We start from the raw sequence: 26,582 nt of genomic DNA, 5'->3' as shown, positions 1-26,582 counted from the left end.
ATATTAACACCTCCTAAAGTTCTGGGTAGGTTGGTCCCAGAAAGTAGCTTTCAAGCTTAGATCATCCCATTCATCCGAAGGAACTAAAGAAAACGCCCCCAGTAAGTCATCATCTGGTGCAATTGCTGCTCCGTGATAGTAAATATTATGACTGGGTTCATTGCTAGAGTCAACCGGACTAGGGCCTTGGTTTACATCTCGGTATGAGGATTGTCGTGAGCTTTCAGGTGATAGGCCGTTTCTGTGTTGGGAGTCGCTTCTGATTGTGCCAGATTCGACTGTTTTGAGCCAGCCTTCAAAATCAAATGTTGGTTTGAGATTGGTTCGACGTGATGTTCGGTCTGTAGGGTTAAGCTGGCGGAGGTAGTTCATGATTCCATCTTTGATGTCCGCGATATTCATGGTTGATATTGTCGTGGTACCCGGGGACGTGAGAAAGGAGAGATGAGTGAGGTAGTTGAGTTTGTAGAACAGGGATATTTGACGGATCTTTCAAAGTTTTTCTAGCGTTAGTATGAAGCGGCAGATCCGATACCTAGGTAGTAGATACATAGACATACCCAGTGAATGGAGAGGTCCCAATACTGGCCAAGAGAGTTGAAACCTCGCATAGCGATGGATAGATTCCTTCTCGCGGCTCGTTTCGATGTGACATGCTGAAGACTGTCCCATTCAAAAATGGTGAACATGGCATGAATGCTAGCAGATGTGAACAAGCAGAGACCAGTGAACGGGAACGCAGATGGCGCGAGGTCCAGGTCATGCATTTGGGAGTATAAAGTGGCTACAGAATTGGCACTCTCCAGCATCGTTGTTGCATAATTGAACCACCAACCTGGTGGCGGCGCACAGTCTACGGGAAGAAGTGTAGGCCCATCGGCAGGACCTAAGCGAGCTTATCAGAATCTCTTGCAACCAAGTAAGGGGGAATGATAACGCACCGGTATTTGGATCATACGAAGGAGAAGGGGTGAAAGGAAGGTATTCACGATAGAGATATGTCTTTGCGTGGAAGTATAGCAAGAACATCAATGACCAGAGCTGGCCCTGGCCAGCGGCAACAACTAGCGAAACATTTTGAGGCTGGTAATCCCAGTAACTAGGAAGACGCTTTCTCCATGCAGCAAGAGCCTCAGAGTGAATAGTAAAAGGCATGTCCGGCAACCAGGGACACCGAGCATCTTGACGACGGCCAGATCGGCCATGCCATAGGACGATGTTGCCTAGAAGATCGATGATTCGGATGGTGTGAGAGAACAAGCACTCATCGACACCGTCATGCATGTCTGAGAGACGTCCCGTTTTGCGATATCGACCAAAGATGAAATCTTCATCTAGCTGGGGCAAATGCGTGGTGATGTCGGCCGAGGCAAAGGTTGCTATTCGATCACGGCCATTGGCAAGCAGGTGGTCTAAGCAGAACAGACACCAGAACGTCCGACGACGGATCTCGAGCTCTGTGAGTGAATATTCTCGTAGCGCGTCTCCCCAGTCGAAATTTGTGTGTTCCGGATCTTGTTTATGTAGACGCGCCAATTGGGCCAGGCGAGCAGCATGTCCTAGTCGTAACCAAGCTTGATGCTCGAGGCCTTCTCCGACCTCCACAACACAGAGGATTAGACAACATTGGATGTGTGTGATGGACGGCTGATTGCAGAGACTGTCAACTTCTTTTCTAGCCCATTCCGAGTATTTATCGAATGGTTCATAAGAGGAAGCAGAAGCAGAAAACCGTGGTAGAAACCTACCTCGCTCGGTCAGGGTCAGCCATGATAATTGAACCTTTTTGGGGGGGAAGGGCAAACGCACCGCGAAGTCAGAGCAATGATGCACACCAAAAGTGGCAGAGGCAAACCTTCTCCTGCAGCATCTTCGACCAGTTGTTGCGGGGGCAAGAAGCACAGCAGGCTTTTGGCATAGTTCTCACGGAAGAAGCTGATTGCCAATCTCCGCAGCGACAGCGGCGGCAGCCTAATGCAAGAAAGACTTAAGACTTCAACTTACTGATAGGTTTATGCAGTACTTACTGGAACTCCGTCTCAGCATTCGCATGTCCCGGGGTCGACAAAACCGAAGCCGGTGGAATAGACCCAGGGTATTCGCAGTCTCGATCGCGGAGTTTGCACGTTCGACATTGAGGCCATTCGCCGGAACATCGCGCTTTTCGCTGCCGGCAGAAGTTGCATGCAAGTGCAGTTCGCCTAGCTGTGTTGGGCATTGCCTATCTATCAGAAAGCTATGTATGGCAGACGGAAAAGCCGGGATTTGCACTTCGAAAAGTTGGGGAGGTTTGGCTTATCTATCAAAAAGGCCCGCCGGCTTTGCCGCTTCGGCTGTGCCTCTCCACCCGTCGTTCGTCTTCGTATTTGAGTCGCTGGTAGTCGTTTTGATGCTCTCTTCAAGCGTCAAGAACACTCCGTGTCCAATTCGAATACTATGGCGTCTACAGCATCGACTACTGTCGTCCTCCCGGCAAAAATACCTCTTCAGCTGCGCGATGCAGCAGAGCCCGAGGAATTGGAAGAACATCTCGGCCAAGCCGAACGTAATTATGCTGCGCGAAACCCGGCCTCCAAAGCCGCGCACGAAGAGGCATTGACAGTAATGCCAGGCGGAAATACCAGATCAGTGCTTTACTCGAGACCGTTCCCGATTTGCATGAACAGAGGCGTCGGGAATCAACTATTCGATCTGGATGGGCACCAGTAAGTTAGTTGAACTCCGAGGTAAATCAAGGCGAAGAGGCATTCATTGATAATGAAACGTTTCGCGCTTCCCCCTCTCCAAGGTATCTGGATATGCTGGGAGAAATGACGGCCGGTGTCTATGGACATTCTCATGAAATCATCCGGCATGCCCTCATTTCCACCTTTGACAATGTGGGAGTCAACATCGGAGCGCATACCCGCGGCGAAGTGAAACTGGCTTCGCTTCTTTGCGAGCGGTTTCCGTGCATCGAGCAACTTCGGTTCTGCAATTCGGGCACCGAAGCGAATCTGTACGCTCTCGCGATTGCGCGCCGGGTCACTGGGAAGCGCAAAGTTATCGCGTTTCGTGGTGGTTATCATGGCGGAGTCATCGGATTCGCTCACGGTGTTGGCGAGAACAACGTCGATCCACAGGATTGGGTTCTAGGGACCTACAACGACGAGGAAGCCCTCAGGGATCTGTTTGAAGCGAACTGCGATGATGTAGCAGCGGTTATTGTGGAGGGTATGCAGGGCTCTGGTGGATGTTTACCGGCAAGTTTGAGTTTCCTTCAGAAGATTCAATCATATGCCTCTACGGTATGTCGAGTTCTCAAATGCGCCTTGCCCTCTATATGAAGATGTTTTATTAAACAAGTTCGCGTCTCGACAGCACGGCATAGTATTCATTCTAGATGAGGTGATGACATCGCGCCTTCATCCATCCGGCCTGCAGGGAAAATACGGGCTTCGCCCGGATTTAACGACCTTGGGGAAGACCATTGGAGGAGGTCTTTCAATTGGAGCCTTTGGCGGTCGGAAGGATTTTCTTGAAACTTGCGATCCTCGTCAAAGCACTGCTCTGCCTCATTCGGGCACCTTCAACAACAACACTTTAGCCATGGAAGCTGGTTATGCCGGGTTGTCCAAAATCTATACACCGGAGGCGACTATCGCACTCAATGGGCTGGGCGACTCCTTACGCATGAAATTGCAGGCTGTTACTAAAGCCACGAAGATTGTGGTTACGGGGATTGGTGCTGTTTTATCGTTCCATTTCATGGACAACGGTGTCGTTCCTTCGTGCGAGCGGGATATTGAACAGCATGCAATCCCGATGTTGAGAAGGTTGCTTTGGTTCTGGTGCATTGAACGAGGCTATTGGATTGCAGAGAGAGGCATGCTGAGTCTTGTTATGGGGACGAGGATGAGCGATGTTGATTCATTCGTCGTGGTTGTGGAACATTTCATAGCCACTCATAAAAGCTTGCTGCAGCTTGAATAGATATTTTTCTATGTATCATGGAGAGAGAAAAAAAAAATTGACATTTGAGTATAATATATCTTGTTACAGCCCGAATGTCTTTTGGAGAGCAGCTACCACTGTTTCGTTGTACTTCTTCCCGGATTCCAAAATACCTAGCCAAGTCAGTCACAATCAATCCTGCAGTGCGAATGAGCTCCTTACCGTCCAATTGCATAAAAGTATGCGGTGCCCCCTCAAAGCGTATCATATCCACTTGACATCCTGCTTCCCGCATCTTTGCTGCGTACGCCTCTCCTTCGTCTCTGAGAGGATCCATCCCGGCTATGAGGACCAGAGCAGGAGCCAGGTTCTTGAAGTCAGGGGCCAGAATCGGCGATACCTTCCAGTCATTGTCCAACTCTGCCGGTCGTGGATTACCCAAAAACGCTTTGTGGAACCAACTCATGCGCTCAAGAGGTAGAGGCTGTGTGTATGCTAGGTCCCTATATGATGCGTACGGGCTATCCGGTCGTAGTTCACCTTCGGGAGTGAATACATGAAGGTCGACGACTGGGACTGCAAGGACTTGTAGGGCTAATGGGATACTTTCATTGCGACAAACGTGTGCAATCACGGCACTCAGATGGCCCCCAGCCGAACATCCACCGACAGCAATACGCGAAAGATCAATGTTGAATTCATCTCTGAGTGTCTCTCGGATCTGTATATTCTTAGTCCAGCTAACTTTGTTGGAAACTACATCACTCACCCAACGAAACGCGGCAATGCAGTCCTCGACTGGGGTGGGATATGGATATTCCGGCGCAAGACGATAGTCAACATCAAAGGCCACGCAATCCAGATTGTGCACCAGTCTTTTACAAAAGTCAAAATCCGTTTCGAGCCCGCCAAAAACCCATCCTCCGCCATGGAAATTGACGTACGCCGGCTTGGGCTGTAGCCGAGTCTCTGCTGATGAATCTCGCTTGAATGTGCGAACGGTGATCTCGCCGCCCTTGACGGGACATTTCCTGTCAGTGATTGCGAGGCCGTCGGCACTCACTCTGGCGCGTCCATAGGCGATTGCGTACTTTGCCGGGTTTGTGCGGAAGGCTTCGATGGGCACTTGGTGCGTCGCCAGTCGGCCTGCATTGTATTTGTTGTAGTATTCCAGGTAGACTGGGTCGAAAGATGGTACGAGCTCTGCTGGGATGCTGTTGATTAATGGGTGAGAGTCGACGATGGGGTCGACGTGTTCGCTAAAGGCTGCCATATCTAGAAGTCTTGCAATTATACATAACAAGTGCACGCGAGAGTAGTAGGCCAGCACTATATAGTGAGGCTTGTTCAATACAGCCACTAACAGTAGCTCCGATGTGTACGACTGTAGATATCTAGGTACGCAGAGATAGCGAGATAGCGGCTGATCCGACATGTCGCGGCAATTCCGCGACCCAAAGATTGGATTCCGACTATCTTATCCATGGCCAGTGCCTTGCTTCATGGCTCGGTGTTTATATATACCCCTGTCTATGCATCCTCTCGGACAGCATGCACGATATACAAAGGGCAAAACGACTGCAGCCATGGCCCAGTCCAAATTTGCCTCTCTGCGCACCCGCCCCCTCGCTCAAAATACCACTGCCAGCATTGTGCTGCTGGGCACAGTCGGCATCTATGTCGCCATCACCAATCTGGGTGCTGGAGGTGGCAAGGCAAACTCGCTGAAGATGAACTACATTGTCTCCGCGCTCAACTACGGCATCTTTGCTATTGCGGGTTTCTTTTCCGGCTCCGTCATCAACCGGTTTGGGCCGAAATGGGCTCTTTTTGTGAGTATCTTCTGTCTTTGTTCAAGATAAAAAACGGTTGGCTAACACCTAGTCCACTAGCTGGGTTCTCTCGGCTATCCCTGCTATGTGACGGGGCTTCTTCTGTTCGACCGTTTCGACTTGTTGGTCTTCCCAATCATCGGCGGTGTTCTGATTGGCTTCGGTGCTGCTCTCCTATGGGCAGGCGTCAACTATATCGCCATAGCGTATGCAGATGAGACAGAAAAGGGTATGTGTGGCTTGTTGCCCAATAGACAAGCGCGTGCAAACACTAATATGGAGCGCAAAAGGGCGATTCTATGCCATGCAAACCGCCATGACCTCGTTCGGGAACTTGATTGCATCGTTCCTCGTCCTTGGAATCAACATCAATGATGAAGCCAACGATGGAGTTCCGCTCTCCGTTTACCTGAGCTTTATTGGCATCATGTTGGTTTTGGGATTCGCAAGTTTCATCCTGGTCAAACCCAAGGACGTGCGTCGCAAAGACGGCACTGCGCTTGCTGTTTACAAGGAGGAAAGCATAATTACTGAGCTGAAGAATGTCTGCCGGCTTGTCTTCGATTGGAAAGCGATGGCTCTCTGTCCAGCTCTGTTTGTTGCTGAATATCTACTGATTCTGCAACCTGCAATCAGCAGTGAGTGTGCATGATACATCATAAGCGCAAATCAACCGTCTGCTGACACTGTGTATTAGCTCTTTACTTTGATCTTCGAACCCGATCTTTGCTTGCTGTCATTTCAGCTATTGTTGCCCTCTTGAGTGCTCTTGGGTACGTCTTTCATGCCGCTTTTCTTCTCCCCCCACGTCACTCACTTTTACCAGAATGGGAGCTTTGCTTGATTACAAGGGTCTCTCACGTCCGCTCCGTGCGAAAATCGGCTTCGCTATCGTTGCTTCACTCACGATTTCCATCTATGCCGGAGAGGCCGGCTGGCTCTTTAGCGTAATCCCGCCGAGTCAACCGGAAGATAATCCAGCGTACGATTGGACAAGCTCGCACTTTCCTGGTTTCTTCATCATCTATGAATTCTTCCAGATCTTGGGCTCCATTGGTCCCGTCTACGTGGTGTGGACGTTGGCGTCATTGACCAATGATCCCAAGAAGTCGGCGCATTACGCTGGTCTGATCAGAGCGGTCATGGCAGCGGGAGTTTCGGTGGCCTTTGGCATTGCAGCTGCTGGGGTTTCGGAAAGACACCAGTTTATAGTGCATATGGTCCTGCAGTACTGTGCTCTGGTGCCGCAGGGCGTGGTTGCTCTGACGCAGGTCACCATAACAAACTATGGGCTGGAGGGGACGGTCATTGTGCCGAGGGAGATTGCTGCAGCGCTCGGCAAAGAGGATGCTGAATATGTCGATGTCGATGAAGTCGAAGTCGAGGGAGGGAAGGAAGTGTAGTTACCTTAGCAAGCAATAACCACGTATAACACGTGCTGTCCCGCCACGTGATCCGAGACATTCAAACTGAAACAAGAAAAAGTCTCCCTTTGTCAACTCAACTCCTTGAACACTTCACCCATGCCGACACACGCTGTGTTTCATCGCCGCGACCATGGCCAGCTGCCAGCCAGTCACCCCGCGCATATCCCTGTGCGATAGCCCTCCATTAGCCAACTAGTCAACGCTCACAGCCAGGGGACCACGGATCCACGGCACAACTAGTCGAGGCGCAGACCAGTCGCCGAATCAGCGGCGCAAACTAGTCGAGCGACGGTTCACGCGCTTTCAGCTGGAGAGCGAGCTAGTCACAGGCTGGCGATAAAACAACTAATCAATATATAAATACCCCGCGCTCCTGCTGTTCCGTCTGTCTCCCCCTCTCTCTCTACCCTGCTGCCTTCGTCTTTCTCCTGTGTCTGCACTTGTCTGCACAGTTTTTACCTTTTCTCTTTTTTTTCTCTCTCTCTTTTCTCGACTATGTCGTACCAGTACTCGCATCAGGATCACGGTCATCCGCCTCTACCCGCCGGCTGGGCGGCCCAGTGGGTTCCTGACCAGAATACTTATATTTTCGTCAACGAGAACACCGGCCAGAGGACATGGCACCATCCTTCGCAGCCTGCTCCGGGACACTATGGCGGCGGCGGCGGTGGTACTAGGGATGTCGGAGGTCCAGGAGGACCGCCTCCTTCAGGCCCAGGCGGCTATGGTGGTCCCCCTCCAGGTGGCCGGCCTTACGGCGGTCCCTCACCGGGTCCTCAAGGGGGTCCTCCACCGGGCGGTCGATATGGTGGTCCTCCGCAAGGTGGTCAATACGGTGGTCCTCCTCCGGGCGGTCCTTCTCCAGGTGGCCGGCCTTATGGTGGTCCTCCAGGTGGTCCCCCCCCACCCGGTGGTCGATACGGCGGTCCCCCTTCAGGCGGCCCTCCAGGCGGTCCACCACCAGGTGGCCGACCTTACGGTGGTCCTCCTCCACCAGGCCCAGGTTACGGCGGCGGCCCTCCCCAGCGACCGCAGGGCTATAGCAGCCCAGCACCGCCTCCACAGCAACAACAAAAGAACCATAATCTCGCATACGGCATCGGTGGCGGTGTCCTGGGTGCAGCAGTAGGTGCTTGGGCCATGCACGAACATGACAAACGTAAGTAGAACTCTTTTCGTCTCTGGGTTTCCCCCATCTAAAACAATGCTAATGTAATGATAGACGAGGAAGAAGAAAAGGAGCAAGAATGGCGCGATGAAGAGCGTCGCATGCAGGAACGCGAGCGCGCAAGAGAACTCGAACAGCAACGTGAAATTGAAGCTCAGCGCGAGCAAATATACGAAGAGCAGCGTGAGATTCAGTACGAGCGCGACGCCGCTTATGCTGCAGATGTGCGCTACGAGGAAGAACGCCGATGGGACGATCAGCAACGGTATGACGATGAACGGCGCTTTGCGGCGGAAGAGTATGTGGAGGAGAGGCGGTTCGATGATGAGCAGCGTTTCGTCGACGGGCAGCGCTTTGTGGACGACGTGGAGTTTGTTGAAGAGGAACGCTTTGTAGAGCGATGGTGATGTCTTCATTCTTTTCTTCTTCTTTCTTCTTCTTCTTTCTTCTTCTTCTTTCTTCTTCTTCTTTTTATATCTTTTGTATATCCACTAGTCCGTTTCTTTTCCTTGAACATTAGTATTGCCTATATACTACCGACACTCTCATCAACACTATGCTGGTTACGGAATTATCTCGTTGATACCCTTCACTCGCGAATCGTGTGATTTTTTCATGGTCTAACTTGTAGCAAGCTGCATATAAAATCTTTTGTTAACGTCTTGTACAGGAATAAACTCTCAACATTTTTCATTCCATTCACTCAACGACCGGAAGTAACTTCCTAGCATCTAGTCCACAAAGTCAAGCACAGTTGGAAGCATCAGCATCGGCATAAGTCGCAGTGACATGACCCAGGGCAACGGCCTGATTCCCCGTCAACCTATCCATGGCCTCCTGACTCAGGACGAACGAATCGGTCGCGGCATCGACGGCAGTCACGTAGATGGTCGTGCCAGCGTAGGTGATTGAGTAGCACGCGCCGCAGTTGGCACTGTTCCAGCCGCTGATGGTGGGCGCCGCCCCGACGAGCGGATAGCCCGGTACGGCGCCCAGCGTGTTGTAGCCCTTGGTGCCCAGGCCGTTGGTGCCGTCGGAGCAGGACACGCTGTTGATGGATTCCGCCGAGTTGTCGTACGTGGTGTCGTATTGCACGTTGATGCTTGTGCCGGTGCCGGTGGTAGAAGAGGTGGTGGTAGGGGATGCGTTGGCTGTGAAGAAGGCCATGAAGGCGCCGGCGAGGATCAGGTTCATCATCTTGTTGAGATGAGATCGTTTTATGCTAGACGATTTTAGCCGGTGCTCAGTGCATCAGATCCGAAGGGAGAAAAGAAAGATATCTTACGTCTCGGACTGAAATGCTTTGCTGTTCTGTTATCTGACAAGCGAGAGAAGATTGAAAGTGCAGACCATACATACCTGGGCAAAGCCAACCCATTTATAGGTAAATGGCTAGCTCAACTCAGTCGACATGCCCAATACTTTCAGCTTCCACTGCATTCATTGCCCCTTGATTAATTCCAAGACATGCATAGCCTCGGGGCTAGGTCGCACATGTGCGTCCATGGAGTATAAATCGCCAGCGAGAGAGAGACTCGTATAAATTCCGGGGATTTCCGTTTGGGGACGTCCACAGGTGTTTCTTTGTCGGTAGTCGGATTGTTGCTATGTATGTACTATATTTAGTCGGAGGTATTTATCTATATCTATATATATATATATAGTGTATATTTTTATCTGATCTTGAATCCATCAAGAAATGTCTTGGAACAAAGAAATGTATAGATAGATAGTAGTTAGACCGCCGAGCTGAGCTTTGTTTCTGCTGCATGTCTCTCATCGGTGGATCTTCCAAGAAATTTTTTTTTACGAATCTTTGAATGCAAGTTTTGACAACACGTTGAGGCCTGAAACATAATGATAGACATGAGTATTCCTGTTCTGTTCGATATTTCTAAGGGTTGGGGTTGTTCACGTACGACTGTCTTACCACTTGCGTGTATAATAATAGATACTTCTGGAATATTCGACTGTGATACCTCTATGTACACTTCCGCTGAGCAAATAGGGGAATAATACGGTCTCAAGGTTTATAAATAGATACCACGCTTGTCAAGAAGTGATAACTACGTATTCAATCATTAGAGTATAGTTAAGTCGAGTTAGTCATATAATCATGGGTTCGTCTCAGAATTTACAAAACACTACATACATATCATGTGTACAACAATCAATACAGAATCTTCCTCTCCCACATGGGCAGGTGCTCATCATACATGTCCCACTGGATCTTGTTCTTTGCATCCAAGTGCACCCCATGGTCCGATATGGGAATGATGGCGCTGGTATGTCTGATCTCCTCCTGACTGATGCCTGCGGCGTCCTTGGGGATCCACAGCTGCGGTGTCTCGGCGGTAATGCAAGGCTCGTAGTAGGCATCTGCCATTTCCTGTTCTGAATATTCGATGATCACGTTGTTGCGTCGGACTTTGCGCCGCAGGTCGGCATAGTCCTTGTAGAGGTTTGGGTGGAACCATTTCCAGATGCGTCCGTGTGCAGTGGATGCGTGCTGGTAGGCTGCTTCGGCTTCTTGGTTCATTTGGATTTCTTCCTCTTCCGTGTCTAGCGAGCGCGGGAGGAAGTTCATAAGTGGGCTCAGGGCTTCGTTGAGGGAAATGTGAGCCAGGATGGTGAGGATGGTGTATAATGCCATGATTATCAGTGGTCCGATGGCCGCTTTGATGGAGAAGAGCCCTATCATGCAAATCTCGGCTAGATAGATGCCTGTGAGCAGATGCTGTAGCGCTCGTGGATATACTAGGCCCTTGGTGTCAATGTCAATGCCGTACACAAATATGAAGTTGTAGCGGTATGCTTGGTACACGAGGAAAAGCCCGATAAATGCAAAGGCCAGAATAATAGGAGCAATGCACGAATATGTGAGGGCGATGACTCCCATGTTGGTAAAGACAGGAAATACATTGCCCCAGCTGATCCGGGCTAACTGTGTCCAGCGATTGAACAATCGTCGTGGAGTCGTCGCAAAGAACATTGTCAGAATTTTAAAGACCAGAGCACTCATGATCTGGACGACGGCCATTGAGCTCATCGATAGCCCTTGCAATAAAAAGTACGAGATGTAGAAATTCGAGGCCTTGGGCAGATTCTGCGCCAGGAGATCCTTCGCTGACAGGGGATTCTTGATGATCTGGCTGACAGCAGCTGAAGCCGCCGATGTAATGGTCGTCACCAAGAACACTTGCACTACTTGGAAGCAGAAATGAGCGGTTTGAGTGAACAACTCAATCCGCGATAAAGAAGGAAGACCTGCTTTCCGTGCACACACTTTTTTTTTTTTTCAAGTTGACTTAATCTTAGCGCCTGGTCGTTTCAGTAACGAAGAAACAAAAAGTAGGATACGTACGTCGACAGATAGGGGGCACCAGCGACATGAGCAGAACCAAGGCAGCTGATGGCAACAAGCCTGAAATGATACCTTCAATAAACGCAGGAAGATCGGCCAGCCATCCCAGGAACGGAAATAAGTTCGCAAGGTATGTGACATTTGAAATTGTTCCAACAATTGCCGCAGGGATAGACCAGAATATAATCAAAGCGGCGATTCCACCTTGCACCAAAAACATGCGCACAATTCTCTGCCACCAGCTGAGATTCAGAGAGGACCATGCAACTTCACGGGGCGCTATTCCCGTGTAACGAGGCGTCATATGCATAGGTTGGTGGTGAGACAGGGTCTGCAGCGCGACCTGGGCATCCGACTGGCTCTGGAACTCCACAAAGACTGCGGAAAGGTATTTGGCGTCCCCATCGCGGTGTTTCTTCTGCATTGCTTCGACCTCCTGGATGGCTGCAGCCAGTCGTGATCGATAGTATTGAATACTGTCCACCTTTTTTCCAAAGAAGTTTGCACGGTGCATGGGGCGTTTAATATTCGCGAATGTCAGCGGATCCGCCAACTCACAATCATCGCATACATTGACATCACGCTCCTTGGCGGCTTTCAGTCGAGCTGCATTTGCAGTGCGAATCAGCTTGATCTCTGCTCTTTCAAGGCTGTAAGCCAGTTTATCTCGCTCGTCAACCTTCTTGTTCAATTCCTTGCAGTCCGAAGTAATCCAGATGCGACGAATACTGTCACCAAACACCTGGCGAAGCTTCTTTTCACTCTTGTAGGCCTCGGGCACAGACATGAAGAGCACTGTCCGGGACGAGATGCGGTTGACATAGGCCGGTGAGTTGAGATATGTCTGCCGCAAGTTGGCATAAAAGAGACTCTCGCGAGTGACCACGAAGAAAACATATGCTAATAATGATGGTCAGTTCGCTGTAATTTTCTTTTTTTTTACCTTTATAAATTCGGCGGGATTTATCAAGCTTGGAGGGCGTACTGAAAAAGATTATGCCCATCACAACGTGGGCATAATATCTTGTTGGACTGGCAACGTTACTGAAGCTGAATTGGTCCATTTGTGAGCTACCGCCACCGCCGGTGGCATTGATAGGTAGGAGAACGGGCCAAAGAATTACGATGCCCGCGAAGCAAATTACGCACAGGATTCGCAAGAAGCGTAGGAAAAGATACCCATCAATGGACGAGGAGTGAAGGACGTGGGAATCCGATATTTGGAAAAAAGTGCCGAACCAGTTGGTGAAGCCACTGGGGAGTTGCGGAGTGCGTTCACTATACGAGACACGGAAGGCAGATTAAATTAGCTACGCGAAACCACATGGCATTGAACACTCTATAAAACATGCGGAAGAAAGGATCATACTGGTGGTGGAGGTTTGGCAAATGCGAGCGCGGCGAGTACCAGTGCTGCTGACTACGGCGAAAGATGATGAACAGTCCGAACCAGAAGAGAGCAATGACCAGAGCCGGCAGCAGAGTAGACACCAGGGCCGAGTCTGATGTCGAGCCTCCGCCTGTCAAGCCCTCCACAATATCCCCTGAGGTTGTGCTCGCATTTCCACGCGCGGAACCAATATTGGGGTCATTGTTCGGATCCTAGAACAGGCACTGTGAGCCAATGCAACAGATGATGTGTCAACATCACATACGGCGATATTGTCGCGCCTCGACAGGTAGTCAACCATGATGGCGGCGGACCGCAGGCGAGTATGCGATAGCATGAACCGAGTGCATAGTGCCAGGTCCGAGGAACGACGAAGAGGGACATCGGACTATTTAAAAGTGGCTCGTGTGGACCGATTTTTTTTCCCCCATCAAGCCAGCCCAGTGTGCGGATTAGGGGTCGCATTCCCCGCTGCCGACGCCACGAAGAATGGAGGCCAGTGCATTGCAGAGCACGGAATGGCGGATATGCAGATGGCGGATGCCAAATGTGAAGAAAAGCGATCTATCCATTTTGCGAGGCCAATCACGACGGAGGATTGAGAGTAGAGGAGTGCAAGTCGGGAGTGCAGAAGTGAAGTAGTGGCGATCCTCAGGAACGCAGCCCGCCGTCCCGTGACTCCACCGCCTTCCCCTTTTTCTCTCTTCCTCTTCCTACTCTGTCCAGCGTCAACTTCTTCTGACGACAGCCTGTGACTGAACCTCACGTCCATCATCCATCCGATGCAATGCAATGCAATCACTGTTACACACAGCATGCCAGCTGGCGATACGTCTGCAGCTGCAGCTGCTGCAAGATAAGAATAAGCAGCTGTCTCGTTTAGGATCGCCCTCGCGTCGATGCGCTACTTGCTGATAGCGTTACGCACTATCGGACCCGACGAGCTTCAGGGCTGGCTGCGGAGAGACTAAGAGCACTGGCCTCGCGGTCGAGGAACTATTGACGCACTAAATCCCTAAAGTTCAGCGTTCCGGCCAGGAGTCCGATGTCACATTTTTGTGATCGACGCTCCCTACAAGCTATCGCGTCAACTCTTCGGCTCGTGCAACTGGGCATGCAAGGAGGCTGTCAGGCGCCGTCTTTGTGCTACCACATGGCTGTCCTTTGTACACCGCTGTTCATGTTTCAGCGACACAATGCATCCATTCCAGTTCTCAGTCTCTAAATGCATGTTGGTACCTAGCGGGCATATGGATAGAATGGTAATCGGTAGTACTCTTCGGAAATACCTCGAATTAGATGATTACCTAGGTAGTGTAGTTATTTAACCTAGTAATTCTGTAAATATGCTTTTGGTGCAGTGGTTGGTCCTAGAGGTGCAAAGCAAACTTCTCGGGGAAAAGTCCTGTACTGTACATATTGGTTCAAAAATTCGAACAGAAGTGCTAGCCTTGTAGTTAGTCATTCTGAGTGTAGTCATTATACAGATCTTAGTAATAAAAGTTATTGGCTTGTTCGAGGATATCTACTAGTATATAGTACATACTAACATAGAATCTAGGGGATACAAATATAACCTAGAGTTAACTGTCTGATGAGGTTTCAAGGCACTTAAAGGGGGTTAATGATAATCCCTTCACACATTGTTCGCATACAATCATAGCTTTGAATCCCAAGGTATTATTCTATAGCATATTCATTTTAGCTAAACACAGGGGGAATCACGCTTGAACTGGGAGTTGGGCTGGCCCCAACGTTTCTAGATGTCAAATTCGCCAGCCGGGACAAACGAGGGTGCAAATTTTATATCTATATACAAGCACAGCCCGAGAGCATTTAAGGGTCTAGTTTGCGATCAGAAGTATTCCAAGAACCTAAGGCGTCTCTGGTCGTCTGACATTTTCTGAAACACCTCGACTTCTTTCTCCTTCACGGCAATATAGGCATCCAGCAAGCGTCCCGGTATCAGCGTCTTCATCATTTCGTCAGCCTTGAGCGATTCCAATGCTTCTTGCAGACTGGTCGGCATCCGCTCGTCCAGTCTGTACTTTGCACGTTCTTGCTCGTCTAGCGAATGCGGGAACACACGACAGTCCTTCCAGGTCAAATCCATGCTCTGGATGAACCCACTCCAGCCAGCCAGTGAAACCGCCGCGGTAAACAGGTACGGATTGGCAGTGCTGATCATTTATCTTGCGCACTGGCAAGTCGCGGTTTTCGGTGCCAAAGCCGATCCACGCGCCTGCTGAGTCTTTGGTGGTGCGGACGTAACCGTCAAAGTTGGCCATTCCCAAGGCGCAGAGGGACTTTATATGCGTTAGAATACCTGCGAGGAAGTTATCTGTATGTGGTGGTGCTAGCTTGTCAACGGACAGATGCAGATGGATTCCATTGGTTGGTCCATTGATGAGTGGCTTGGGAGTCATGGTTGCCTTGATATAATGTCTGATGAAGACCGTACGGATTGTCTCCTGTGCTAGGATGAGCGAGTCGATGGCGTTGAGTGGCGACTCAGGACTGAGGGAGAATTCTATCTGGTCATGGGTTTCGGTGTGGAAGTGATGGATAGTGATAGATGACTCCTTGAGACAGTCAAGGATCTCCTCAACTGCCTCCAGTGTCTGGCCACGCAGCCCAGCAGTTGTTTGATAGCTGTTCAACCGATCCAGTTGATTGATTGGCGGCGCGAAATTCTGGTCCAGGAGCATGACTTCGATCTCAAAGCCAGCCAGCATCTTTACGCCCCACAGTCTCTCAAGACGGTCCAGTTCACGAGTTAAGAGCATACGCGGACACTTGTTATACTTCTCTTCGGCCTCCTTGTGTTCCACGAAGCACATAACGGAAGCATGGCTCGGTCTGAACCCGCAGCAACGTAGCGAAGTCCAGTCGGGACGTAGCACCCATGTTTCAATCTCATTGCTCGTTGGGAAGCACTTCGGAGCCGTTGAGACTGGGATGATCATGCTCACTTGCGGGATGAGGTACTCTTCCTTTCCCTGAGCTATTTGCAGACATCGAGCAATGGGAACAAAGCGGGCGCGCAGGATGCCAGAGAAGTCGATCCATTGCAGACGAATATCCTTGGTCGAGCGGTTCTCTTGGAGGAACTTTTGAAGCTCCTCTTCGTCTGGAAGCATTGTCGGACTGACGGTGGTGTATATGCTGTGCACAGGCTGAGGGGGTCAAAGTTGGAACAAAGACGGAGAGCCACGTTAGCACATAGACCGAGGTTAGTATGAGATTCAGCCATTGCAGAAAAGAAATTATGGCACTGACGGTCGATACCGCTTTGGTGTAGAAGATTGGAATGGCAATCTACATTGATCTTTTTGGAGACAGCTAGGTATCCTCGCTGGCTGTATACAATTTTTAGGGTATCTAGGGATGGCACCAATGTTCAACACCACGACTTTTGTACCAACCTTCGTCACAAAAACAGAACAGTCTTTTTCCAGTCACTGACCTGGCGCTGCTCGTTTGAAGCACCATGTTATGTATGGTTATTCGTGCCTGGAAACTGATATTGGGGCTGCTGGTGGAAATGAAAGTCTCGGCCGGTGCCTCAGGCTTCCGGACATCATGTTGACAAAAGCAGCGCGCATATGTTTTCCTCGTTCATGGGATATGCTTCGTTCGGCAACTTGATTCATTCATGCCATTTGAAAACTCTCGCAAAGATCCAAGGAGCCTGCCCCAGATTGAGGGAGCTAATTTTGGCTGTCGAAGGCAGAAATTCCATGGATCAATACTTGGACTTCTTGAGAGCCGAAATTAGTGCTGAGGCACTCCTACGCATCACGGAGCACTTCAGAGCATTTCCATCTCTTCCGGACATCATCATCGAGGTTTACAACGACGATGCGACTTATTTTGTGCAATTGGAAATGCAAAGTTTTGGGTGGGAACTGAGAGTGGTGGAAGAGCGTTCTGAATCCGAGGTGGAAGAAGATTGGCATCTCGCTGATGATGACGACGAGGACGATTAAGGATGAGTATGTCATAGTGACTTTTGAGAGGATGGCGGCTTGCATGTAATGGAAGAGAACAAACAACTACAATCATATTCAGGGATATGCATACCTAAGCGCCGGTATGGTATATCAACAGCGAGAAGGCTGAACTTCATTCGGACTATGCGCTTGTGAAGAAATGGATCTCAAACGCAGGGGTTTTATGGCTCAACAAATTTGTACAACAAGTCAGATTCATCCTAACAAGCGTTTGGATTGCAGACAGCACAGCTCGATCATTGTTTTTCCTGGACCGTCTCTGATGTATAATTCTTCTGAGTAATATCCACCTCATCCACCAGCTCCAACGGCGCAACGCCCAAAGCCCGAGCCTCCTGCTCATCAAATGTGCCATAATAATCCACATCATCATATTCCCCTAGTCCCTGCGGCGGGGCAAGTTTATTTAATGCAACATATATCACAAAGCTGATGGCAAACCCCAATGGAAAGGCCAGATGATACAGATCCGTGCAGCCTGCGGGGACAACGACGCTGGTATTAATGGATGCGATGAAGCCCGGTAATTGAGGAGTGAAACCGACTACCCACGCAACAAAGGCACGCCAGTTGAATCCGTGCCAGTAGTAGTATATGCCTCCTTCGCGGGCATGATATAGATCGCTCAACTTGACTTTGCGGGATCGGATGACCCAGTACTCGGCAACCATGAGGCCGCACATAGGCCCAAGGAAGACTGAGTATGCGGACATGACGCTGAGGAATGTGCCCGCGCTGGCAAGGAGGTCCCAAGGACATATGGCGATGGAGATGATCAGGCCGATGTATGAGCCGCGCCGGATGTTGATGAATCGCGGGAAGAGACCACTCAGATCCATGCCAGCGGAAAACGAGTTGTCGACTGTGTTGATGGCCAGTTGGCAGATGACCAGTCCAACACCGGCAAAGAACGCAGCAGCCCGGGACTTGGAGTTGTAGTCCGTGTCCAGCCATTTCAATGCCAAATCCGGGGGGTTCCATATCGCGTCGCCGTAAATCTGGAGGGTGGCAGACGATGTCAGGCAGCCAAAGACGGGCATGAGGATGCCGAAGAAGATGATGGAGAACCACTGTCCGAAGACTTGATCTCCGGGTTTCCGCGCAAATCGAGAGTAGTCTGGCTGGTTGGTGAGGCCGACGGCGATATTGCCGATGACGGTGGTGACACCGTTGACAATCGACCAGCCTAACCGGCTGGATGACATGGGCGTGGCAGGCTCGGAGAGTAGCGGACCACCGCCGTGTGCTTTGGCGAGCACCCAGATCATCATACTCAGCAAGGTGGCAAAGGAGATCACATTCATGACCGCCAGGGACTTGTTGGTCTTCTCCGGGGGCACCCAGAGCATAGGGACGGTGAGGACATTGTAAATGACCCAGCCAATGAACTCCTTGGTTGTAAGGTTAGATGACTCGGGAAAGGTATTTTCTAGATGCTGGAATCCGGAGAAAATGGCACTCAGCACGGTAGTCACGCAGAGGCCTCCGGTCCATGCCTGCGTGGCCTGCCAGATAATCGCCAGGAAGATCCGCTGAACGATAGCAACGTACGAACCGTACACGCCCCAAACCACGCGGGACCAGACAGGGAATCCGATGTGCCATGTCGCCCCAACATAACCGTTGGAGACGGCCACCAGGGCGATGATAATCTTGCCTAGGATAATGGCGATCACGGCCTGCCAAACCGAAAGCCCAATGGCAACCAGAGAAGAGCCGATTTGGAAATTCGATAGGCAGATTTGGTTGATTGCCCAGAACGAGATATAAGAGAGCCTGCCCCAGGAGCGTCTCGACGGCGGCAGGGGACGGATGTCATTGTTGATCAAGAAAGATGAAGCTCCCTCTGCCGTCGGAGCGACGGCGAGTGCGTCGACTAGGGAGCGCAGCATTGTACCGTGAATTCACTTGCATGGTCGAATTGATCGGTGCCTTTGCCATAGTTTATGTAAAACAGTTTGATTACCCCCGCTTGTTACGCAGCTTAGTATATGCTGAGTAGTATATCTCCCATGACTCGTGGCGAAGTCCTTTTCGTCAGCATTTGAGGAGATAGGAAAATGATAGCCAACCTTAGATAGGCACTTGGAGTTTATCTCCGGACGATGTTGGGACTTTGCAGGCTGCAAGTGGAACATCTTCGGAGTAGTCCGACTCGTACTGAGAGATGTAACGTAGATAACGCCGATAGCAGTAAGCTTAATAGACAACTCGTCAGACTATCGGACTTGTTCGAGAAAAGTAAAACTTACCTTACATACCGGTTTATCAGGCCCCGGAGTAGTGTGCGATAGTTGTCTGGAGTCAGTCCTTCGGCATGGCTCCGAGAGGCCCGGGTCAGTCAATATTAATACTTCTTCTCCTATGAGACTCCTGGCTGTATGAAAGCAAGCATATCCGTCCATCCATATACACGCACAGCCATGGCATCGTCGCCCTCGTACCGCGTCGGCGTCGACGTCGGCGGCACGAACACCGATGCTGTGATCCTCGACGTCCGAGATGCCAATGGACCCAAGCGTGGCATCCTCGCATTCTGCAAGACTCCAACGACCGCACCCAATGTCACCGACGGCATCGAGACCGCGGTGCGCACTGTGCTGGAGCAGAGCGTTGTCGCGCCCAGCGACATTGGATGTCTCACCATAGGAACGACGCACTTCATCAACGCCATTATCGAGCATGACGCTCGCCGCCTGGCGCCGGTCGCCATTATTCGTCTGTCCAAATCCTTCCTCCGAGAAGTGCCCCCCTTCTCAGATTTCCCCCCGGCGCTCGCCAAAATCATGCATGGCTACTATGGCTATGTAGACGGCGGGTTGCATATCGACGGATCCCAGGAATCCCCAATCGTAGAAGAGCAAGTCGTCAAGCAGTGCGCTGTGATCCGCGAAAAGGGGATCGACGCCATCGCCATCTGTGGCATCTTCTCTCCGATTGATGAGCATTTCCACCAGGAGCAAAAAGTCCGCGATATCGTCTTGCGCGAGATACCGGGGGCCGACGTCGTTTGCTCGTCTGATGTTTCTCAGATCGGGTTTTTGGAGAGAGAAAATGCGGCTATTCTGAATGCCTCCATCATGAAGTTTGCCCGTCGTACGGTCCGTGGGTTTCGAGCGGCCATGAAAAGGCTGAATCTCAACTGTGCCTTGTATCTCACTCAAAATGACGGCACTTTGATTGATGCACCCTCCGCTGCGCGTCTCCCCATTCGCACATTTTCGTCGGGCCCGACGAATTCAATGCGCGGCGCGGCTTATCTCGCAGAGGGCACGGGAGAGCGAACAAGCAAGATCGTGGTTGATATTGGAGGCACTACATCGGACGTGGGAGTTTTACTGCCTTCTGGATTCCCCCGTCAGGCATCGGCCTACGTGAGCGTTGCGGGCGTGAGGATCAATTTCAGCATGCCGCATCTCGAATCAATTGGGCTTGGAGGAGGGTCCATCATCCGCGTCAACAACGACGACGACAAGGTCTCTGTCGGACCGGATTCAGTCGGGCATTTTCTACAGTCGAAAGCTAGAGTATTCGGTGGTGACACACTGACGACGACGGACATTGCCGTGAAAGCGAAGAAAGAAGAGATCGGAAACCCGGATCTGGTCAAGGATTTAGAGGAGAACATTGTATCCCGCGCCCAGGCCCGGATGAAGCTGATGCTGGAAAAAGTGATTGACCAGATGAAGACGTCCCCTGCACCACTGCCCGTGCTCCTGGTGGGTGGCGGCTCTGTGATTGCGCCCACCGAGCTGGAGGGCGTGTCGTCTGTGGTTTGCCCTCCGTTCCATTCGGTGGCCAATGCAGTAGGCGCTGCCATAGCCAAGGTCGGCGGAACGGTGGACTTTATCCAGAGCAGCACCAATAAACCTATCAGTGAAATTGTGGAAGAAGGCAAAAAGATGGCAATTGAACGTGCCGTCGAGGTTGGAGCAAGTCGCGAGAGTGTGTATGTCGCCGAGGTGGATGCCATTCCACTGCAGTACGTAAACAACAACGAAGTCAGAGTGATCGTACGGGCCGTCGGTGAACTGTCTGACGAGAATGTGTCAAAGATGAAGGAAAGCAACGCGGTTGAGAGTAATGGTGATTCGGAAGAAGGCGGAGATGAGATATATCAAGAAGCCGATAAAACCCAGTCAGCTTCCACAGAAGAAACCACAAAGTCTAGCATAGATATCAACTCTTATAAGCCCAGCGTTGTCAAGAGCCCCGAAACTGGAGTGGACGAGTGGATTATCAGTGAAGTAGACCTGGAATGGCTCTCTGATGGCTGTTATGTACTGGGATGCGCTGGCGGAGGTTCCCCGTTCAGTGAATTCCTGCGTCTTCGAGACCAGGTTCGAGCTGGGTATACGATGAGAGTGGTCGATGCTTCGTCGTTAAAAGACGATGCAATTGTTTACTGTGAGTTTAATTCATTTACAACAGCAACAACGACGACTAACGTTTCTCAGGGGGCGGCCACATGGGATCGCCAGCTGTGTCAACAGAACGACTAGCAAATGACGAGACGGAACAGGCAGTTGTTGAGCTCATGGAATACTATGGCCATAAAAAGATTGATGCATTCATAGATCTTGAGATTGGCGGAGGGAATGGCTTGCAAGGCCTGGCTCTGGGGTCGACCAAAAACCAGGGATGTCCAACCATAGACGCAGATTTCATGGGTGGGTTTGCCTTTTTTTTTTTTATTTTTTTTTCCCTTCTCCTTCATCTGTCTATAGGTCTACAGAGCCTTTGAACTGACATATAGCCTACCTAGGCCGTGCGTATCCTACCTACTGGCAAACCACCCTTTGCGCATTCGAAGAAGCCGCCCTCGTCCCCTGTGCCATTGCCTCTGGGGACGGCAAGACAATCCTAATGACCAAGACAACGAACGATGAAATCGTCGACCGGGCTTTGCGTGCAGCCTGCTCCGAGATGGGGTCGCGCGTTGGCATGGCTGCAAAACCGACCACCAAGCACGCCGTGGTCAACTACTCGGTTCTCAACACAGTGTCTCTGGCCTGGCGAATTGGACGCACCATTGCCTGCGCCCATGCCACGAACACTATCAGCACCGTGGCCGAACAAATGATTGAGGAATGCGGCGGTCCCAACGCGGCCAAGATCTTGTTTCGAGGAAAGATCATCTCCGTTGAGCGGCGTCTGTTCAAGGGCCATTCTCACGGCGAACTAGTCATTCAGCAGGTCGAAACAAGTGAGCAGGAGGACATGAGCGATTTGCCCCTGACACCGGCAGTTGCGAGCGGTGGGGTTCTCAGAATCCCATTCAAGAACGAAAACATTTATGCGAAACATGTCAGCGACGACGGCACGGAGAAGTATATTGCCACGGTTCCCGACCTCATCTCGGTCTTGGACACTCAGTCCGGTCGTGCTTTGGGGGTGCCGGAGTTTCGGTACGGTGTTATGGTGACAGTGTTGGGCATAACGTGTTCGCCACGCTGGACGCAGACGAAGAAGGGATTGGAGATTGGGGGGCCAGCGGCGTTTGGGTATGATATCGAGTACAAGCCGTTGGGAGAGTATAAGGAGCCGAGGAGCGTGGTGTTAGAATATGCTAGCAACTCTTAGCTTTGATAGAATCAAACATATGCAGATTCATCTATGCCAGTGATGAAAAAAAAGCTTGCTCGCCTACCAACGGGTCCGTTTTCCTAATTAGGAAGGTGTAATGATTCGTAACCCTACCTCTATAATACTAACTCGCCTCATTACATCATTCGTTTCTCTATTCTTTTCTTGAATAATAGTATGATATTTGCTTGATTCGACTATATCAATAGCCACTATTTGTTACAGCTCATAGATTTACCAGCAACTACCCGACGGTCGATAAAGTAAGGAGAGCAACCTAAGGAGCATCAAACTATGCCCATTCCTATACACTCTTGTTGAACTCCTCTATCACGCTCCTCGGCTTCTGATAAGGACCAATACTTTGAAACTCCATATCCAGTCCAAACCCCTCAGGGCCTCCCACTTTCAAGCCTCTCGCATCCCCCGTCCAAAGCGGGTGTGCTGCCATAGCAATCACATCCACTTTGAGCCCATATCGCAATTCCTGCGATCCAATTGCTTCTCCATCTGCGCCCAATACGGATATGAGGTCTGGCACAGTACAGATTACGTCGTGCTTTGATGGGTCGTCTGCGCTGGTTGCATCGTTCACGTATGCTGCGTATAGGAATTCGTTCTGGAACGGGAGTACTATGCAACGCTGCTTCTCCTTTTCTTCATCTGTTGGGTGAGTATTGTTGGGTTCTTCTATTTCATCGCTCGTCAAGGGCTCAATGGTACATTGACCCATGGTGTATCCGCGACTGACATCTCTTTTGACGTCGATGATTTTACCACTATATAATAGCTTTCCAGGTGAGGTGTTGAACTGTGAGGAATTCGTATTTAGCACCTAAACAATGAAATAGGAATGAAACACAGAGGAGTGGAGATGATAGACGTACTATCGAATTCACGATATTATTCTTGTTCCTCCGAGCTTGATGGACTGCTCTTCCGATATACCATGCCTGAGAAACAGTGTTCGGAATACAGTATTGCTTGATGATATTGCAGCTTAAAGGAACAGCGGCGACAGCAGCTTTGAGACCCAGGTTCACACATTGAGATCTCAACATTCCTTCGACCCTAGCATTTGATTCGGCATTCTGTGCAATGATGTCAGAAACTGCTTCTGTCACGAAGAGTATCTGTGCGAAACTCACCATCACGACGCCGACGTTCTGCTTAGCATCTGCTAAAACGCAAGGGGTTATCGGATGCCCGTAGACGTACGGCGTTCCTACATATCGGAATCAGATTTGTCTATTGCATGTTGTGAATGGTACGGGCCTGACAGACTCACCATGCTCCATTGTGGGATACGCACGTCCCATCAAGTCGCCGTCAATGACAGGGATATCATAGAAGGCGGAAGTTGGAAATGTTGACATGCCATTCCCACCACCAATCTCATCTGCAATCACTGCCTCAAAATGCGAGTGCTTCGATAATTGAACTGAGTAATCAATGGCCGTCATGATCTCTGTTCCAGCCGGAAGTCTTTCGCTCGAGACACTCGGTGCGCCATACCAGGATCCGAAGACGCATACATCGCTATCTTTCATGTATTCGGGAGCCACGACTCTCATGCGTCCTTTGGATTCGGAAGACCGTAGCCAATGCAGGCACTGAAGGTATTGAAGATACGAAGGGCCTCCTCCGCCCGTGCCCAGAACTCCAGTACCAGTTGCGATGAATTCCAGGTCAGTGGCAGACAGGTACCATACATTGTTGACAACTTCCGGCGCGTAGGAGTCAAGTTGGACAGAGGTGAAATGTTTCGCGGATGAAGACGGGAAAGTCGCATCTTTTAGTATTGCTGATGCGGTATCGCCGTTCGTTTCCTGCTCAGATATCTGCTCATCATCCCTTGACATCCAGTCTGCGTTGAATGGCTGGTCTGATGCCAAGGTCGCTTCAAATTTCGACGTGCTGAGTTTGCCCACAGCTTTGACGACTAGCCTTATCGCCTTGTTTGTTACGTATTGTAGCGGAATTTTCTCCACCTCGACGACTTTGGCGTCATCCTTGTCAGCTCCACGCGCAATAGCAGCCTGGATGGCTTGCTCCTTGGCCGCTTCCAGCACAGCTCTCTCATCCCGGTTTTCCATAATTTCAATAACATCCACCTCACCAGAAACTTTTGCGATTGCGGCTCCAACCGCATTGGCAGAGTCATGGTGAGGTGGAATGATAGACTTAGCCACGCCATTAAGCGATTCCGTGCAAATGATGGAGCCACCACCCACCAGGAGAAGAGTCACAGGTAGATCAGAGACTTTCATATCATCGATGGTGCGTTCCAGGATTCTCCTAATCCTCGCCTGTGCTTTTGCAAGCACCGAGTCGGGAATATGCTTAACCTTGGATGCATCACCAATGTCTGCTTTGCCACTGGCGACTATGATATCCGTGGATGTCATACGATCACCCCCGAATACCAAAGCGTCGCTTCCAAGACGGTGACCAACTGAGTCGGGTCCAACGGCAACAGCATCCAAGGCTTCATCTACTCGGACAAGACTACCTCCACCCAAACCTACAGAGAGCACCTCGGGGATAGAGAATGCCGTCCTGACGCCGCCAACCTCGACAAAATTTGGCGCTTTTCGTGGGAATCCTGACGGCAGCAGCGCACAAACATCTGTTGTAGTTCCTCCAATATCCATAACAAGAATCTGAGTATCTGCAGCGATATCACTGTTTGCTCCTCGATTCAGATTTGCTAGATATGCAGCTCCCATCAAGCTGTTTGTTGGTCCACTGGCAAATGTTTTGATCGGCAGCTCGGCTGCAGTGGCTGCGTCCGTGAGCGTGCCATCGTTCTGCGTCAAGAATAACGGACAATGAAGTTGAAGATCACTCATGGCTTTACAGAAGGCAAGGACAGTCTTCCGGGTCAGATTCAAGATAGATGCGTTGAGGATCGTCGCGTTCTCACGCTCTAAGAGTCCAACATTTCCAATCTTAGATGAGCAGACGACCGACAACGACGGGTCTAGTTCGAGCATTATCTTCTTGCAAGCTTCCTCCTGGGTTCCTTGGTGGTCCAGGGGAGAAAACACGCCAACAAGGGCCACAGTGGAAACTCCAGCCTTTTTGATTTCGGCAACCGCGTTTTCAATCTGCGTGGGAGAGATGGCAGAGATCTCCCGTCCATCTATTTCAAGTCCTGTTGGAGTGGGCAGTCAGCAACTGTACAGCATGCAAAGGTCATTTTCACTTACCGCCGTCAAGATAGAAAGTCGGTCCTTCCATGATCCCACGGAGTCGTTGTGGGAAGTCGCTGAAAGGAGGAATCTTTCAATGACATGTCAGAGATCTATCTTCTATAGACTTTTTGGACGAAAGACTTACGGCTTTGGTGAATGGGCCACACAGTCGAACCACGGCGACTTTGCTGAGGCGACGAGGATCAGCCTCTACGACAGCATTGACGAAGTGCGTCGTGCCAATGGCGACACTTTGAACATCTTTTCGATTGACCTGTGACTTGGCCAACGCATTGACAATGGCTGTGTATATTCCGGAGGTCACATCTGGGGTGGTCGGTGTTTTGCAAGACGCGCAGACACCCCGTGACGGATTGTCGGTAGCTGTCACGTCGATTATGGCACAGTCGGTGTTTGTGCCGCCCACATCGACGCCTATCCTGTATGAAGACATAGTTCTGGTGATTCAGATGATTTTCAAACTAGCAACCTTGGAAATTTCCGCGGTTATCGGCAGTTGGTGAAGTATGATATTTATCATGAGCGACTCCGTATGCCGGACTTCTCCGAATTGCAACTAATCGTATTCCCGCCAATCATGCGGTGAACAAGCCGAAAGCCTAGATTGTCTCCAGCGGCTGCTATCATGGATCTCTGATTCCTTTCGATAGT

General features: G+C 50.5%; 11 protein-coding genes across 11 annotated transcripts, besides 1 other annotated feature; 4 read left to right on the top strand and 7 right to left on the bottom strand.

Annotated features, from left to right (window-relative positions):
- Nucleotides 1–3: 3 nt before the first annotated feature.
- Nucleotides 4–2,218, bottom strand: UA08_04900 (hypothetical protein; the record flags this gene model as incomplete). Its single annotated transcript, XM_020267220.1, has 5 exons — nucleotides 4–489; nucleotides 561–886; nucleotides 942–1,675; nucleotides 1,810–1,971; nucleotides 2,028–2,218. 5 exons carry the CDS (start codon nucleotides 2,216–2,218, stop codon nucleotides 4–6), a joined length of 1,899 nt encoding a protein of 632 aa, XP_020120283.1.
- Nucleotides 2,219–2,436: 218 nt separating this feature from the next.
- On the top strand, nucleotides 2,437–3,972 carry UA08_04899 (hypothetical protein; the record flags this gene model as incomplete). The annotated part of the gene is made up of 3 exons (XM_020267219.1): nucleotides 2,437–2,705; nucleotides 2,789–3,287; nucleotides 3,361–3,972. The coding sequence occupies 3 exons, from the start codon at nucleotides 2,437–2,439 to the stop codon at nucleotides 3,970–3,972; spliced, it is 1,380 nt and encodes a 459-aa protein (XP_020120284.1).
- Nucleotides 3,973–4,035: 63 nt separating this feature from the next.
- On the bottom strand, nucleotides 4,036–5,206 carry UA08_04898 (hypothetical protein; the record flags this gene model as incomplete). The annotated part of the gene is made up of 3 exons (XM_020267218.1): nucleotides 4,036–4,106; nucleotides 4,156–4,654; nucleotides 4,703–5,206. The coding sequence occupies 3 exons, from the start codon at nucleotides 5,204–5,206 to the stop codon at nucleotides 4,036–4,038; spliced, it is 1,074 nt and encodes a 357-aa protein (XP_020120281.1).
- Nucleotides 5,207–5,519: 313 nt separating this feature from the next.
- UA08_04897 (hypothetical protein) lies at nucleotides 5,520–7,168 on the top strand (the record flags this gene model as incomplete). Its single annotated transcript, XM_020267217.1, has 5 exons — nucleotides 5,520–5,765; nucleotides 5,826–5,971; nucleotides 6,048–6,403; nucleotides 6,463–6,538; nucleotides 6,592–7,168. The coding sequence occupies 5 exons, from the start codon at nucleotides 5,520–5,522 to the stop codon at nucleotides 7,166–7,168; spliced, it is 1,401 nt and encodes a 466-aa protein (XP_020120282.1).
- Nucleotides 7,169–7,687: 519 nt separating this feature from the next.
- On the top strand, nucleotides 7,688–8,767 carry UA08_04896 (hypothetical protein; the record flags this gene model as incomplete). The annotated part of the gene is made up of 3 exons (XM_020267216.1): nucleotides 7,688–8,015; nucleotides 8,190–8,351; nucleotides 8,415–8,767. The coding sequence occupies 3 exons, from the start codon at nucleotides 7,688–7,690 to the stop codon at nucleotides 8,765–8,767; spliced, it is 843 nt and encodes a 280-aa protein (XP_020120129.1).
- Nucleotides 8,041–8,178: a repeat region (Identified by RepeatMasker using a combination of RepBase library and repeat library created with RepeatScout).
- A 337-nt stretch (nucleotides 8,768–9,104) lies between the features above and the next one.
- Nucleotides 9,105–9,557, bottom strand: UA08_04895 (Allergen Asp f 15; the record flags this gene model as incomplete). Its single annotated transcript, XM_020267214.1, has 1 exon — nucleotides 9,105–9,557. The coding sequence occupies one exon, from the start codon at nucleotides 9,555–9,557 to the stop codon at nucleotides 9,105–9,107; it is 453 nt and encodes a 150-aa protein (XP_020120126.1).
- Nucleotides 9,558–10,530: 973 nt separating this feature from the next.
- On the bottom strand, nucleotides 10,531–13,415 carry UA08_04894 (hypothetical protein; the record flags this gene model as incomplete). The annotated part of the gene is made up of 5 exons (XM_020267213.1): nucleotides 10,531–11,645; nucleotides 11,725–12,624; nucleotides 12,668–13,002; nucleotides 13,094–13,326; nucleotides 13,380–13,415. The coding sequence occupies 5 exons, from the start codon at nucleotides 13,413–13,415 to the stop codon at nucleotides 10,531–10,533; spliced, it is 2,619 nt and encodes an 872-aa protein (XP_020120131.1).
- Nucleotides 13,416–14,969: 1,554 nt separating this feature from the next.
- UA08_04893 (hypothetical protein) lies at nucleotides 14,970–16,254 on the bottom strand (the record flags this gene model as incomplete). The annotated part of the gene is made up of 2 exons (XM_020267212.1): nucleotides 14,970–15,156; nucleotides 15,203–16,254. The coding sequence occupies 2 exons, from the start codon at nucleotides 16,252–16,254 to the stop codon at nucleotides 14,970–14,972; spliced, it is 1,239 nt and encodes a 412-aa protein (XP_020120130.1).
- Nucleotides 16,255–17,363: 1,109 nt separating this feature from the next.
- Nucleotides 17,364–19,019, bottom strand: UA08_04892 (hypothetical protein; the record flags this gene model as incomplete). The annotated part of the gene is made up of 1 exon (XM_020267211.1): nucleotides 17,364–19,019. One exon carries the CDS (start codon nucleotides 19,017–19,019, stop codon nucleotides 17,364–17,366), a length of 1,656 nt encoding a protein of 551 aa, XP_020120128.1.
- Nucleotides 19,020–19,550: 531 nt separating this feature from the next.
- UA08_04891 (hypothetical protein) lies at nucleotides 19,551–22,710 on the top strand (the record flags this gene model as incomplete). Its single annotated transcript, XM_020267210.1, has 3 exons — nucleotides 19,551–21,534; nucleotides 21,585–21,797; nucleotides 21,884–22,710. 3 exons carry the CDS (start codon nucleotides 19,551–19,553, stop codon nucleotides 22,708–22,710), a joined length of 3,024 nt encoding a protein of 1,007 aa, XP_020120127.1.
- A 307-nt stretch (nucleotides 22,711–23,017) lies between these two features.
- Nucleotides 23,018–26,364, bottom strand: UA08_04890 (hypothetical protein; the record flags this gene model as incomplete). Its single annotated transcript, XM_020267209.1, has 6 exons — nucleotides 23,018–23,524; nucleotides 23,601–23,804; nucleotides 23,862–23,938; nucleotides 24,002–25,870; nucleotides 25,926–25,998; nucleotides 26,056–26,364. 6 exons carry the CDS (start codon nucleotides 26,362–26,364, stop codon nucleotides 23,018–23,020), a joined length of 3,039 nt encoding a protein of 1,012 aa, XP_020120135.1.
- Between the last annotated feature and the right edge of the window lie 218 nt (nucleotides 26,365–26,582).

This window comes from Talaromyces atroroseus (assembly GCF_001907595.1).
Source record: "Talaromyces atroroseus strain IBT 11181 chromosome Unknown scaffold_5, whole genome shotgun sequence".
Taxonomy (NCBI): Eukaryota; Fungi; Ascomycota; class Eurotiomycetes; order Eurotiales; family Trichocomaceae; genus Talaromyces; species Talaromyces atroroseus.
Note: the sequence above shows the minus strand (reverse complement) of the source record. Positions and strands in the feature narration are given on the sequence as shown.